This window comes from Anabrus simplex, chromosome 2 (genome assembly GCF_040414725.1).
Source record: "Anabrus simplex isolate iqAnaSimp1 chromosome 2, ASM4041472v1, whole genome shotgun sequence".
Taxonomy (NCBI): domain Eukaryota; kingdom Metazoa; phylum Arthropoda; class Insecta; order Orthoptera; family Tettigoniidae; genus Anabrus; species Anabrus simplex.
Genome location: NC_090266.1, coordinates 1,182,562,930 through 1,182,580,200, shown reverse-complemented (window position 1 = coordinate 1,182,580,200; position 17,271 = coordinate 1,182,562,930). Strand labels below are relative to the sequence as shown.

The window sequence follows — 17,271 nt, the reverse complement described above, 5'->3', positions numbered from 1 at the left end:
TGTAATCAGTTTTACATTAGTGATCTAGATGTATGTCTTAGTCGTAGGGATTAGAAATTATGTTTCTTAACAACTCGGTAACAGTGGAGTTCATGGACGATACACTGAAAGAGCTAAGACTTTTTCTTAGTACTTGTTAGTAACCTTCCTTGCAGTAGATACTGAAATATAATAGAATATTGAGCCAGTATGTCACGTGTTGCTTGTGCTTTCTATTTTATTTGGAAATTGTTAACCTATTCATTCTGAAATATCACCAGTGTATATGTAATGATCAATATTGTGTTGGGTGTAACTGAATTCAATACTCAAATTCCTAGGGATGGTAGAGGAGATCAAAACAAATATGTTATATTAAATAACTTTAGGTTGGAAATTACATAATTATTATACAAAGTACGTCATGAGACTACTGGCAGGTCTCACTATTCAGACTCGCTAGCGTCTCTCATAGTCTCCAATCTGTTGATGGAGGAATTCCCAGTATTAGCTAATAAAGCCATAACAGCCTTGTTACCTTTTTCATCCACATTTTTTTGCAAGAGGTTTTTTCTTCATATGCCTTTGTGCTGAAGGTGATCTGAGACTCTGTGCCTTCTAAAGCAAGTGCATCCTTCTGATTAAATTGAGGTGAGTAACTCTACTATGAAAATGTTTAGGTTAAGGGAGAAGTATAAAATGTAGGAACTACCCTGCAACTTAAGCCTGCTTGGAACTCTGTCACTATATGAAATATTTTAGTAATATTAGTATGGTAATTCTCAGTGTGTTTAAAATGTATGAACTCTAATATGTGACTTCAAGGCTAAGCAAATGAGCTATTAAATTTTGATTTTTAATGTTTTAAATATATAATTGTTTGAAATGCTGTAGTTTCAATGTTTTAAGCATTGTTGCATCATTTTTTAGGGGATCCTATTTACTGTAACTATAGCAACTTCAGTTAATTTATAGGTTTTTAGATATTATTCATGTTAATAAGGTGATCTCTCAGTTCAGATCTTTGCGAATAGGATTTGTGAGTCGAAGTTGTAAGGGAACCACTGACCTAGAGAATGGGCCACGTAGAGGATGATAAAGGATGTAAATTCAGTGCGATAAGAGTAAGAGATAGGTGATGCAGCATCAGGATTATATATTGGGGTGTTCATGCATTGTATGAAATATTTGTTATATTTTAAGATGCATATTCAGAGGCAGAGTTATTGTGCTTTCTGTAATAATATGATGTTATTGTGGAGAAATTGGCGGGAAAGAAGAGAGGGTATGTACCTCGTGGCTAAGGAATTGTATGTATTTGTTAATGATCCTAGGTGATAAAACACCCAGTCCTACCTAGGGAAAACTGAATGAAGCAAACCTGCTTTCTGTGATGTGCTGCACGTTTGTCTAGCTTTTTTCATGTTTAATATGACAGTATAATTAAAATACGATGCATGTTTTTTAAGTAAGTACCGTTTATAAATGTTGCTGCTGCAGCGCTTCGGTCATCGTTCAGAGCATGCACGCTCAATACGTACATCTATAGGCTAACCACAAATGCCGTTACGGAAGCATTTGCCCATATTTACATCTGTTTGTGCGTATTGAGAACGTCTCTGACAATTAATTGTCCCGCTGAGTGTGAAATACATGCTGTGTTTAGTTTCCTAATTGTAAAAGACTTGAAAACTGTTGAAATTCATCGGCAGACTAGTGAAGTGTATGGAGAACACACTATGAGTGAAGGAATGGGAAGAAAATGGGTTAGAGCCTTTAAAGAAATTTGTACTAACGACAAGAAGCATAGTGGGCAACCGTCTGTCATAACTGAAGACTTAGTGCAAAAAGTTGTTGCAAAGGTTAGAGAAAACAGGCGTTTTGTGATTTCGTCAGTAAGTTATGAGTTGCCTGAAATTTCAAAGAGTGTTCTTTATGAAATTCTGTCAGGATGCTTAGATTATCGGAAGTTGTGCTCATGCTGGGTACCGAGGATGCTAACAGAGGTATACAAAACCAAGTGTGGAGGCAGTGCTTTGACTTTCCTTTTGTGGTACAGTAATGAGGGTGATGTGTTCCTAAACCCAATTGTCACTGGTGACGAAACATGGGTGGCTTATGTTATGTCGAATCAAAACAGCAATTCATGGAATGGACACACTCAATGTCACAGAAAGTGAAGTGCAAGCAAACAATTTTAGCTTGCAAACTAATGTGCGCTGGGATAGGCAGGGTGTGTTGCTTGTGGATTTTTTGCACCGGGGTGACACAATAAATTCCAAGACTTATTGTGAGACCTTACGTAAACTCCATTGTGCAATCCAAAACAAACAGCGTGGCATGCTCGCAGGAGGGATTATTTTGCTTCATGACAATGCGCAACCTCACACTGATAATCGAACCCGAGATCTCATTGCTTCATTTAGGTGGGAACAATTTGATCGTCCTCTGTATAGTCCTGACCTAGCACCTAGTGAGTACCACTTGTTCCTCCACTTGAAAAAGCATTTAGGAGGTCCATGCCACGACGATCACCTAAAACCGACCGTGCTGTAGTGGCTGGTACATCAGACGGCAGATTTCTATGAGGATGGAATTCAGAAGCTGGTTTCATGTTACGACAAGTGCTTTAATATGCTTGGAACTTATGTTGAGAAGTAGTTTAAGGTACCGGCTTCCATGTAAAAAAAAAAGAATTGTTTAAAAAATGGCGTTACTTTTTTTCGTATATCAAAATGGTACTTACTAAAAAAATGCCTCATGTTAGTGCTCGTTCTCCTGTACTGTTCCTAGTATTTCCAACTCACACCCCAATACTTGGTAATTGGTCCTTGCTGTAGTTCATACCAGTTTCCTAAATGATATTTTCAATGCTTGTTTTATCTGTTATTGTGTGTCTATCCATTTCTTGTCTGGTCTATAATGGCTACAATATGTATAATTTTTATAATTTTAAAATCAACCAATTATGGTATCTGGTTATGCAGTTGCTATTCTAAGGTCTTGAAAAAGGTGTTGGTCACTTTGATGACCTTTTTCCTGCTATATACATTGTATTTTACTTTTGCAGGAAAATATCTTCAACATTTATGGACAGTCTTAAAAGAACTTCTCCAGAACTCTGATTTGTTTATGGACTTTGTAGATTCTTTCCAGGTGACATTTTGACTTCCGTGACATGTTCTATTAGTTAACCTTATTTCCATTAATATGTGAAAGTGTATCATTGTCCTGGCCCCTCGGTGAGAACATTCCATATATTTTCCAGTTTAAGTTTAAGGCAAATACAGTGGAAGGCTGGTTAAGCACGATCCGATACACCACGGATTCGAATTGAACATGGTATACAGTATGGCTCAGTTTCATCAACATATGTTAAATATATTCTAACAAGTAGTTAGTTAATACGCAGTTAAAAATTTAAAATCTTGTTAGGTTTCTTGCGTTTCATCAAACTTTTCTTGTGAAATGTTAATTAATTGACTGTTAACTCTCCCAATATTGCGAACTGGTGCGAATCAAGGAGGCAGTGGTATGAACATGCTGTTTTACAGCATGCTCCGATGCGGTTTTGTTTGAGTACAGCTGTAAAATATGGCGCGTGAAGTGAAACGGAATCGTAGTTCTAATTTTTCCTCTTTTGAAAAAGAGTTGTTAATTGAATTAGTAAATATATACAAGTTATTGAGTGCAAGCGCACAGATGGCTTGACGATAAAAGAAAAGGACGAGGCATGGGAGGAAGTCCGCGACGGTTTCAATGGAGTTAAGATACTTTCTTAGCGGGTATCCACTGTCACCTAACAAAATCACTTTGTTAATTGTCCCCATTTCAAACTGTGCTCCGATATGGGAGTTATAAATATTGTATTGTCGTGTGCAGAACCAGACCACCTAGCAACTATATCCGTTATTTGGAGGTTAGGATCACTAATCACCTGAACATTAACAGAGAAATATCCCTTCCGATTATGGTATGTTTCGGCCCAATTGCCTCCAGGTGATTGGATTCTTACATGTGTGCAATCTGTTGCACTTAGGACAAACACCAGGAAAACGGCTTATTTCATAGAAGACGCAGATAATTTGCTGACGCTCTTCTACTGAAGGGAATGTTATATACCTCCTTCTCATGGATACTATTGCTGCAGACACTGGACAGACAACTCTACTAACAGTGGCTTTAGAAATTCCAGCATTGTCTCCGACGATTATGTGAAAAGAACCAGTTGCAGAAAATCGTAATATTATCAGTACCTGCAACATTGGAGAAGGAGGTAAGTTTCTCTTCGTAGGATATTCCAACCTCACTCGAATTTCGTCAACAACCTTAGCAACAACTATTTTCGATAACCTGTAACTATGAAGATATTCTGCATTCGTCAAATTTTCAAAGTCATTACATTGCTGAGCTCTTCTTTGATCAGGCTTATTGTGTAAAAAATATAAATACAGCAATTCTGCATCTAAAGGGAGATTCACAGCAGCCATTTTGGAACAGGTTGCTAAATGCTAATGTTAGCCATTTAACATGGGAAATGGCTGATGTTAACTTTAATCTGCAGTTTAACGTATGTTAACCTTAACAGTTGTTGATGAAACACAAATTTTCTTAAATCGTATGTTAAAATGATTAACACCTTGTTAAGTACTAACGTGTGTTGATGAAACCGGGCCTATGTCTCCGAAAAAATCGTCAATAGAATTCTTATTCTTTTGATGCAGTAACGAACTGCATAGAGGGATTCTACATTGCAATCTATAACTATTACTGACTCCGTAGTAAACTTCAAGAAATTACTGGACTGGGTATTAGAAACTTTGTGCCTGTCTGTTTACGGAAAGAATGGGACTTGAACAATTGGCCAAGCCTCCATCCCCCTTAACAACTTAAATTTGTTTGCTTGCTCCTGTGCTTACAGAACAAGTGGCCGTGTTGGTTTTTAGCTTTTGTCAGACAATTTCCTAATTAAATCTTGAGTTTGGTGAAGGTTTAAAGATAAAAATTTCATTGTTCCGTATTGAAAAGTATCACAGTTAAAATTGAAATAATAAATAAAGAGGTTCAACCTATTCAAGACAAAAGAATAAGAAATGCAGTGATTACATTCTTATTTAATAATAAGTAGAAGTGGTACCGGTTTCGACCCTAGTCCAGGTCATCATCAGCCGATTAAAACATGAAAAACAATGCATAGGAAAAAGAAAATAAAAGATAAAGTTCACTCCGGATCAGTAGAAGAGGCGATATAAAAATGACAGGGGTAAACACTGTAAAATTCAGAAGTAAAATGTAAGTCACTTAAAAGAAACAGTGCGTAATATTCTGAACGGCAGTATGGCACACGCAGTGTTAGGCAAAGTCTTATAATGTTTATGAAAAGCGAAGAACGGTTAAATAAGCTAGCTTGTATACACTGTCAGGCACAAAGTCATAACGCAATCGAACACATATGAAGATCCATAATCGTGTTGAAGCTGAAGATGAGTAGATCAATTGAAGTAACTTGCCAGCTCCTGGTGATCAGCGCGGTATATTCAACATCAGGCACTGTGGTTTCAAACGCCAACGTAAAATGAAGAACAGCTTAATGATCCAGTATTTGCTTTTCGATCACAATTACTTATTCAATTATATTGAATTATATGTATCTATATATACTTACATACCCGCAACCAAAGCCAAAACTGGATCATTAAACTATTCTTCATTTTACGTTGGTGTTCAAAATACTATTGCAGTCAGCCATACCTGGAACTACTGCTTGTTTACATCTGGTACTCTGTCATTCAGCTTTGTCACCAGGTTCAGTAAAGCACTAAATCTATGTCTGCTCATTTGCTCTACTGTTCAGTTTATTTTAAATTTTTAAAAATAACTGTTAGGTTCCTCAGTCTGCTGAAACTTTTAATCGTTTCTTTTTCAGGTAATATTCTGTTACAATGTGTCTGTTTTTGAGGTAAAAGCAAGGATAGAAAACCAACTGCGCAAAGAACAAGCAGGTTTCAGGAATAACCGCTCATGCATAGACCAAATAAACACTACGAATTATTATTGAACAATTTAATGAATACAATTCTGGCCTATATCTTCTGTTTGTGGACTTCAAGAAGGCTTTTGATTCATTGAAAAGGAACACCATATGGAGAACGCTACAGAAGTACGGCGTACCAACTAAAATCAGCAAAATCATCAAAGAGACTTACAACTTAATGTGTGAAGGGAAGCTTTCGGAGCCTTTCTCCATAAACTCTGCTGTGCGGCAGACGTGTGTCCTATCTCCGACTATCTTTCTCCTTGTTCTGGATGACGTCATGAGGAAAGTTACGGAGGGAAGGCAAAAAGGCATCCAATGGGGATTGAGTGACAGATTGGGGGCTTTGGAGTATGCCGATGACTTATGCCTATTGACTCAAAAACTTACTGATATGCAGGGAAAGATACAGGATCTGGAGAGAGAGGCACGAGCAGTGGGCCTCAGGATAAATGCCCAGAAAACAAAAGCAATGAATATCAACGTGAAGAGCAAACGGGAATTTAGAGTCAGTGATGAAGACATTAAAGAATTCGAAGAATTTACGTATCTTGGCAGTGTAGTTACACAGGATGGAGCAGCAGCTGCTGATGTCAAAATGAGAATCCACAAAGCAAATGCGGCATTCATATAGCTCTATCCGATATGGAGGGCCAGAGAAATATCAATGAAAACCAAACTTAGTATTTTCCGAACAGATGTAAAAACAGTATTGTTATATGGTTGTGAAACCTGGAAAGTTACCTCGGAAATTACTCATAAACTACAGGCATTCATAAACAGATGCTTAAGGAGAATAAAACATATTTTCTGGCCAAAAGTAATTTCAATCGAAGATCTTTTGGAAACAAACAGAAGAGCCCATTGGCATACAAATAAAGCGGAGGAAGTGGAAATGGATCGGCCATACACTGCGGAAGCAGCAGGATGCAGTGGAGAGAATGGTTTGGAACCCCCAAGGACAACGGAAGAGAGGTAGACCCAGGAAGTCATGGGGACGCAGTGTGATGGAGGAGGCAAAATAAGAAGAAGGGTAGACCTTTGGAGAACTAAAGACCCTGGCTCAAAATGGGATACGCTGGCGCTGCTTTGTCGAAGCCCTATGCTCTGCAAAAGAGTAAAAGGAAATAAGTAAGAAAAATATATATATTTGTTCAATAGTTATGGCAGACTGAAGAACGTAAGAGTTATAAGTGAACTGAGTTGAAACAGAGAACAGATGGCTTCAGATATCACAACCAACTAGTAAGTGCAATATGCAATTATATTTTAAATAAATAATACTTGTGGTGGTGGTGGTGGTTATTGTTTTAAGAGAACGTACAACTGAGCAACCATCCTCTCTGTAGTACTAGTCACGTATAAGGCTGTATTCTAAAAGGCAAATATCGCCACCCAATTTTTTTTTTTAATGGCTCATCACTGCTGCCAACTTGACTAGTTACATATTGAAATCACGAGACAATCCATCAACGAACTAACCTCAATGTAAGCATCAGTAATGGAGGTTCCCGTACCCAAGTAAATGATCAGTCAAAATATTCATAATTAAGTCTGTTGTCAAGCTTAATGAGGAATTAAGGCTTTCTCTCCCTTCTTGAAATTTGCCATTACTTGTCGGACTGAAGGGAAACCATCTGTAATAATACACACAAGCAAATATATTACATGTACATATCCCGTAAGTCAATAAGAATACACAAAGGCTAAGTCTGCAAATGGTACCAAAGTCGTGACAAGACAAGGTTAGGTTATTTCCTTCCATTCAAACTGAAGTGATCTTTATAGGGGAGGTAATGTTGCTTTCCTTTTCTGAGGAGTTTTGCAGATATTTCTTGCTTCTTAGACATTATAATCGAATTCATACGTAAATATTCAACAAAATAAGACCATAATTAATAAAAAAAGTTGCGTTTGTCATTTCACACCATCTATGTTACTGAATGAATTGTTCGAACATGCCACAATTCTACTTACCTGGTATTACCCAAACAGATTTATAATCCTGCAGAAAAGGAAAATATGCTTTAATTATACCCATAAATGTAACACTAATGTTTTGAACAATACGGCAGTGGTAATACATAATTCTTGCAAGTCGTGAAATAAACCATGACTGTACAGTACCAACGTGCCAGATTAACAGTAACTGTAAGACGCCGTATCGGCAAGTAGGGTCCTTCAACTGTATGGTTAGCGACACTGAATCAAACCCAACAGTTAGAAAATAACTATAAATCAACCTTCAGTATTAACAGGGGAGAAAGAGTAAGGTTGTGTATCCTTAGTGTATAAGCTTGTGTGTCAGGGAGTATACAAAGCAAAAAAAGCAATTGAATCACAGATTCTAGTTTGAGTAGTGAACTACTGGGTGACTGTTCTTGAGCAATGTCAGAACTTAACTTTCCGATTATATATTTGACTGGAATATATGAAATTGGCTGCATGGTGTATATAAATTAACGTTAAATAACTAAACCAAATGCAATTATGTTAAATGTCCATAATTAGTGCTTTTAGTCACTTGTTAATATTCTTTTAACAGAACCATGATCTATTCGATGATCTTGACTTCGAGGAAAGTTTCATGGGTTTGAGAGATGATGACCAAGACTTCTACTCTGGGATCTCACCCATTTCTTCCAGGGGCTCTAAGCTTAGAAAGAAAACAACACAAGCAAAAAATCCAGAAGTAATGGCAATGCGGAGACGAAAGATCTGGGTGATGATGTCTAAAAAGGAACTGGGCAAAGTAAGTTTCTTATACCATATTTTTTAATATTTCATAGTTAGATTTGTAAATGGTAGGAACGTATTAGTTGTTTGACATATTAATTCAGATGCCCATTTGTCTTTCACTGATAAAACACCTTACAAGCATTTAACACATATGTTCTGTGTAGGGAAATGGTTTGCATCTCTAGAAAAAGAAAAGAAACAATAGTACACAATTTAAAGAAGACCATCTTTGATTCTGCTTTATTGTGTGTGTTATGTTTTATTTTTTGTGAAAACAAACCCATCCTCTCTCTCTCTCTCTTCTGCTGACATCTGCTATATAAAATTTATCATAACTTTGTGTGAAGACTTTGCCTAAACTGATTTTTTTCCCTTTTCATACATGAAAATACAGGGTTTCTCACCGGGCCGATGACCTTCGATGTTAGTCCCCTTAAAACAACAAGCAACAAGGGTTTATCGTAATTTAATACCAATAAAACTGAAGTTACCTCATTAGAAAAAGATCTGACACATGAAATTTAATATTTTACAAAAAAAATTTCAGCCATTATTCTACAGGATCTGATGTCATCGACAACATTTTAAACTGTTCCTTGTAATACTTTTTTGAAAGATGTTTATCTTCTTTAGTTGTGTGCAAAATTTCCATTGTTTCAAACGGAAGGTTTGGTTGCTACGGGAACAGTTTCATTCTTGACTTGTATATTAAATTTTGTGTGAAAAAAACCCTGTTTTATTAGTGCTATCAGTGTGAAGTAAAATGTTCAACAGAAATTGAAAGGATTGAAATCCTGATGATAGTTCATGACAGAAGACGTACACAACACTAAGTATTTATAAAATGATTTTATTCTTTATGGAATATTACACTTTGAGTTTCCACTTCAACACATCCTGTTCTTGGAATTTTATTTCTATTCTACTCATGGTTGCCTGCAAAGTAGGTTGCCATTTTGGATGAGTTCATTGAAAAGTATGCGTACTTCCTGCAATTTACTAGCTTTGTTCTCTGTTCTGTATTGACTTTGACATAAAATGATTTTGTTCCTTATGGAATATAACATTTTGAGTTTCTACGTATTCAGTAATTTTTCACCATTCATGTTAAAATTACTACACATATATATTACAGGACTTGGATTTATAAAAAGTCCACTGTCTGCTGACGAAGATGTTGAAGATGTTTGGTATATAACTAACATTTCAAGAGAAATCACATTATTCTCTCATAGAATTAGAAGCTGCGTTTGATATCTCAAAAGAAACTGCCTGGGGAATATTGTATCAATATAAACACCACCCTTACGAAGTCCAACCCTTGCTGGAGTTGATGGAAGAGGATTTTGATAGGAGTTTACAGTTCTGTGAGACAGTGACTGATCTCTGCAATAGAAACCAGATTTTGTTTCATATGTGTTGTTTTCTAATGAATTTTGTCTCCATGGAGAAGTGAACAGAAAACATTGCAGATATTGGTCATACAAGAATCCACACTGGATGGTACAAACACACACAGAGCATCCTCAAAATGTAAATGTATGTGCAGGGATTTTGGAAACCAGTATATTGGATCCTTATTTCTTTGACGAGACACTTACATGTGACCGCTATTTGGAATTTATGCATGAAGTTCTAATACCATACCTTACTGTCTTGCATTTGACTTTTGAAGATCCAGACATTCCACATGATTCACTCTGATATCGACAGAATTGATTGACTGATATGGCCTTTAAATGAAATAAGTTTCATAATGATAGATCCGTATTGAACTGTGATTACAATAGAGTAAATTAATGTATTATTTGGGTCCACCTTTTCAATACAAAATGTAAATACAGTAGAAGTCCGTTATAGCGAGAATTCATAACAGCGAAAAATTTACTCGCTATAACGGATTGTCGTTATATCCGAAGTCGGAAAACCCTTCATGCATATAAAAATCGATATGAAACTGCAGTCATTTTGTTCAAAACTTGTGTTTCCGCAGATGATATCCACACTACGGCTTACTTGTGTGTTATTTTTCGTATTCCGATACTACGTGAAAGTGTATGTTTAATTTCATTCTGAAAAAATATAGTACCGTATTTCTCCGAATTCAAGATGAACCCCACTTTTCTCTTCAAAAAATTTAAATCAGGCTCAAAAAGAAGTTTATAAAATCATATGAATGCCTTGTTGTACATTAGGCCTACGCATTTTTAGGCTATTTTTAGACGCCGTACATTGACTTTCGTCACGCCGTATTTCTTTTTTTTTTCCTTGTGGATGCACAATTATTCTTTATTTTAGCGGGTTTAAGGACCATCAACTTAACATTGGCATCATAATACCGAAGAGAACTCGTTGAAAATTTTCCGGCAATACCTATTCCATGCGTCTCTACAATACAACGATCCACCAAGAAATTATTATTGCTGTTACTTACTGTTACTTTTATGCAGCGTCAGATATAACCGGCTACCGCTACACGCACGTCTCGCTTGTCGGGTTCGGCCAAATTCAGCGGCTAGCGATGTATAGGCCTAATCGCGAACGTTGAAAGTCAACGAACGAGTTTATTGCGTCACGGTGTGGCCCTTGCGTTTTTCGAGCACTTACCTCACAATTTCATCTTCGACTTCTTTAAAGCGTTCTTCTTGCGGACCATTGAATGCATTTTTTGTACAGTATGCATTTTTTAGCTCTTTGTCTTCACGCTAACGCCACTGGCTTTAGTTAGGCCTATGCCGTATGTTCTTGCGCCTGCACAATTATTTTACATTTTCGAGTGTTTAATAAACATCAACTTAAAATTGGCATCATAATATCGACTAGAACCCGTTGAAAATTTGCTGGCAATACCTTTTCCACGTATCTTTACAATACGACTATCCTTCACGAAAACATTCCTGCTGTCTATAAACCTTAATTTTACTAAGCATCAAGTACAATAGACGCGTTATGACTCTGCCACTGAGTAGCCATGGTTTTTCTAAGAATTCGAAGGGTCGCATGGTTTGATGCCATTCTGCAGATTTGAGAAACACACAGGCACTGCACAACCGGTTGTCGTGGCTAGCGATGTGTAGTAAAGAGGCGGTCGTTTATTGTCAACGAGTTCTGTGCGCGTGTGAAAAGAAGCAGCGTGGTTACCGCGGTAGTTGCCAGTGGTATCAATTAACTTACTGTTAGGCCGCGAATGCAACAACCCTTGAGTTTTCGCATGATATTCTGAGAACAAAAGTCTTGGATTCGGAAAAATACGGTATCACTCCAGAGATTTCTGTGGCAAACATTTCAGCTTTCTTCTTCAAACAGCGTCACCTAACCTAACTGTACATGTAGCCTATCATGAAAACATATTTGAAACGCATGTAGAGAAATAACCTCCACGCGAAAAATTTACATGTAAATAGCCGTAACTAGATGCGAGAAGATATGAAATATCCTCTGAAATCAGTGATGTACTCTGCCATATCTTGAGGTGTATCACATTCTTACTTAATTTCCGTATATTACATTAAAATGAAGATATCGTTTACTTCAGTCTTTATTTTTAACGAGTTAACAACTGCTATCGGCCACGTTATTTACGCATTTATTATGAAAACGTGTTATCCTCTTTCATTTCGAATTTTCTTTAGAGAACAGCAGTCGATTGGTGTTACTAATCAACTCCAACATCACCTCTGAATGTCAACAAGAAAGATCGCAAATGCACAAAGTGAGAAAACTATACCGTACCGAAGATGATAGATCACATTTTGTTGCAAACGTTTCAGTTTTCTTATTCAAACAGCGTCATGTATCCTAACTTAACCGTACTATACGTATGATGAAAACACACTTCAAGCGCCAGTAGAGAAACTATAACTTTCTCCCTATAAATTTTCATAATAGCCTTTCCGAAAATTAACCAGACGCGACAAAATATAAACTAACCTCTGAAATCAACTAAGCACTCTGCCATATCTCGAGGTTTATCCCATTCTTACTTAATTGCAGTATTTAGCCTCAAAATTAAGCGGTAGTTTAGTCAGCCCTTAATTTTTTAACAAGTTAACAACCGTTATCGGACACGTTATTTACGCATTTATTACAAAAATATGTTCTCTTTCATTTCGAATTTTCTTTACGGAACAGCTGTCTGCGGGTATTACCAATCGACTCCGACATTGCCTTCAAATGTAGACGAGATAAATCGCTAGTGCACATAGCGAGGAAACGATGGCGAAGGTAATCTATCGCATGTAATATCATCGCTGGGGTGTATAAATGTTGGTAACGGAAAAAATTGCGCGCGCTTAATCGCTCGTAATAACAGATGCGCCAGTGATAGGGTTCTCGCTGTAACCAAAGAGCGATACACAGTTTAATATAGGAATTTTGAAGGGACAGGAAAAAGTCGTCGCTATAACGGAGTTCTCGTTATATGCCGTACTCGCTATAGCGGACTGCTACTGCAGTTTAAATTACATAAATGATTAGGGACTAGTTTCGACCTAGTAATAGGTCATCGTTAGCCTAAAGCAAAATTAAAACACAAATAACGAAGAAATTAAACAATGTAAAGACACACACGGTCTCGTAAAAGTACATACCATGTGAGATATTGTGCAGCACTATGTTAAAAAATAACTCTCTGAAAGAGATTCATAATAAGTCCAGTGCATATTAAAAAGATGTTATAGATAGGAATCCTTGAGTTGCTGGAATATGCTGGCTCCTTTAAGATGCAGGTATCCAATTGAAGAACCACTGAGCCAAAGTAACGTCGTTTATTTACGATTAAAGACCAGTGCGCCGTATAGCATTAAAAAGTTGATAGGGATGGAAATTTTTCAGTTGTTGGTCAAGGAATTCAACATATGCTGGCTTCTTAAATTTGCTGCTGTATATTCAAAGAACAACTGAGATGAAGTTATGTTGTTTTTTAAGATATTCATAGACGTAAAAAACACATGGATGCTGTAAAGGCTCTTCAGTTTTTTGGAACTTGAAGGAAAGTAATTGTTGCGCGTGGAGGCTTAAGAATCCAGAGATGCGCTGCATTATGTTAAAAAATAGCGATCCATAAAAAGGTCCCGTGTGACGTATAAACGTAACAAGTTGTAAAAGTAATACTTAAGTTGTTGGTCATGGAAATCGAAAAAAGTTGGTTTTCAAGCGATGCTGCTGTTCATTCAGAGATCAATTGAAATGACAGTACCGTAACATTGTCTTCTTAAGATGTTTATAAACTTGAAATAAATGTTGATGCGAAGTAAGATGCTAGAAGAAAGCTCTTCTGTTTCTAGAATCTTGAAGGACGATAGATGTTACGCGAGGACGATTAACATATATGGAGTTAAACAAAGGTGGATAGAAATTCGCAGTTCAATGCGGACCACACATTTGACTCTGAATAAAGGACAGAAAGAAGGAAAGAAAGGACAAACAGGAAGAAGCTTTAAAATACGATACTTAGAACATGTCAGTGCCCTAAAACACAATAAATTTTCTGCAGTTGGTCAACACATGAATGATTATAATCATAAATTTACAGACATTAAACATGATATGGTAATTCTCAAAATTATGAATAAAGGACCCCTCCTTAACATAACAGAGAATTGCTTTATAAATCTAGACCAATATTTTAATCCAAACTTCAATCTTAATGACATTTCCGAAAAATCGAATATTCTTTTTTTGACCTGCTCATTCAGCTTTTCAGACAATCAAAATCTAATTTTAAAGGTCCGATTTTTCATTCTGTTTATAGTACTTTTCTTAAACAATCTTCCATATTCCCACATCCGTCAGCCCCACCTTAATATCCTCTCCCCCTTCCCCTTTTCTTCTCCTTCCATTCTTTTTCTCCCTTCACCTCCTCAAGATTTCCTTTGAACCTCACCTACCCCCATTTCTCTCTTCAGCTTATTACAACACGCGTAAATTCCCTTATGACGTGTATTTTATTTAAATATTTTCTTCCACCTGTCCAATTTTCTTTCTTTCCTTCCTTCCTTCCTTCCTTCCTTCCTTGCTGTCTTTTATTCAGAGTCAAATGTATGGTCCGCATTGAACTGCGAATTTCTATCCACCTTTATTTAACTCCATATATGTTAATCCTCCTCGCGTAACATCCATCGTCCTTCAAGATTCTAGAAACAGAAGAGCTTTCTTCTAGCATCTTACTTTGCATCGACATTTATTTCAAGTTTATAAACATCTTAAGAAGACAATGTTACAGTACTGTCATTTCAATTGATCTCTGAATGAACAGCAGCATCGCTTGAAAACCAACCTTTTTCGATTTCCATGACCAACAACTTAAGTATTACTTTTACAACTTGTTACGTTTATACGTCGCACGGGACCTTTTTATGGATCGCTATTTTTTAACATAATGCAGTGCATCTCTGGATTCTTAAGCCTCCATGCGCAACAATTATTTTCCTTCAAGTTCCAAAAAACTGAAGAGCCTTTACAGCATCCATGTGTTTTTTACGTCTATGAATATCTTAAAAAACAACGTAACTTCATCTCAGTTGTTCTTTGAATATACAGCAGCAAATTTAAGAAGCCAGCATATGTTGAATTCCTTGACCAACAACTGAAAAATTTCCATCCTAAATAAACGACGTGACTTTGGCTCAGTGGTTCTTCAATTGGATACCAGTATCTTAAAGGAGCCAGCATATTCTAATCTCCTTATCCAGTAACTCAAGAATTATTTTCTATAACATCTTTTTAGTGCGCACTGGATAATGCTATGCGGCGCACTGGACTTCATTCATAAATAAACTACGTAACTTCAGCTCAGTGGTTCTTCAATTGGATACCTGCATCTTAAAGGAGCCAGCATATTCCAGCAACTCAAGGATTCCTATGTATAACATCTTTTTAATATGCACTGGACTTATTATGAATCTCTTTCAGAGAGTTATTTTTTAACATAGTTCTGCACAATATCTCACATGGTATGTACTTTTACGAGACCGTACGTGTCTTTACATTGTTTAATTTCTTCGTTATTTGTGTTTTAATTTTGCTTAAGGCTGACGATGACCTATTACTAGGTCGAAACTAGTCCCTAATCATTTATGTAATTTAAACTATTTACGTTTTGTATTGAAAAGGTGGACCCAAATAATACATTAATTTACTTTATTGAGGTATTGATATGGCCTTGTAATAATATTTAACATAGCTATGTTGATACTGCTACACGGCTGAAAGCAGTGGGAGACTATGGCCTTAACTAACTCCCGAGGACATGCAGCTTTCTCCGTGTGAATTACGTACTGATTATGGCTTCCTTGTGGAGGTAAAATAGTCTCCCATTCGGATCTCTGGATGGGGACTGCAAGAGAGGGCGCAACCATCAGGAAATCGGAGCGTTTAAAAGTTTCAATCATGGGTGTGGGTTAGAGAATCTTAAGAAGCAAATGGATAGGCTAAGTTAGTTGTAGTTGGTATAAATGCTTTACGTTGGCATGAAGGGCAAGATTTTTGGTCAGGCGACTAAAATATTTTCAATACAAAATCAAACGGGAACTGCAGGAGTTGGTTTAATAATGAATGAATAGGAAATTAGGGCAGCAGGCAAGCTACTATGACCAGCATAGTGAAAGGATTATAGTTTTCAAGATACACCAAGCCAATGCCCATTACAATAGTGCTGCTTTATAAGCCTAATAGTACTGCAGTTGATGAAGAAATCTGAAAAATATGTGAAGAGATAGATACAATATGTAAAAGGTGATGAGAATCTATTTTTGATGGGAGACTGAAATGCAGTGTTAGTCCAAGGAAGGGAAGGTAATGTAGTAGGAGAAATCGAACTAGGATAAAGGAATGAAAGAGGTAATCAGCTTGTTGAATTCTGCACCGATCATAATTTAGTCCTTGCTAATATTGATGTATACAGGGACGAGACTGGAGACACTGGAAGGTTTCAAATAGATTTCATAATGATTAAGCAGAGATTCAAAAACCGGGTGTTGGATTGTAAAACTTCCCCAGGAGAAGAGCTGAACTCCAATCACAACTTGGTCATGAAATGCCATGTTAAGTTACAGAAAGAGAAGGAAGTAAGGAGATGGGATGTAGACAAGTTGAAAGGAAAGAGTAGGAGGGATTGTTTCAAGAAACATGTTACAAAAGGACTAAGGAAGGAAACATAATAAATGGAGAATAGATAGTCATGAAGAATGAGATAATTAGGGTGCTGAAAAGAGGTTTGGAAGGAAAGATCATGAAAATTTCAATGGATAACTCAGGAGACACTAGACCTGATTGACAAACTGTTAAAGTACAAACATGCAAAAAACGACGAGGGCAGGAAAGAATGCAGGCACTTAAAGAATGAAGTAGATAGAAACTACAGGAGAACTAAGGAGAGTAGCTTCAAGAAAAGTGCAAGGATGTTGAAGATTGTATGGTCATGGGAAAGTTAGATGGTGCATTCAGGAAAATCCTTTGGAGAAAGGAAAACTAAGACGTATGAATATTAAGAGGTCAGATGGAAAACCACTTCTATGGAA

General features: G+C 36.8%; 1 protein-coding gene across 1 annotated transcript in view; it reads left to right on the top strand.

Annotated features, from left to right (window-relative positions):
* The window catches only part of LOC136863826 (chromatin-remodeling ATPase INO80), a 396,793-nt gene that overhangs the window by 43,424 nt on the left and 336,098 nt on the right, over window positions 1-17,271 (top strand). The window contains exon 5 of the mRNA XM_068226103.1: window positions 8,559-8,765. Within this exon, the coding sequence (XP_068082204.1) occupies window positions 8,559-8,765 (207 nt within the window). The remainder of the gene's footprint in view (window positions 1-8,558; window positions 8,766-17,271) is intronic.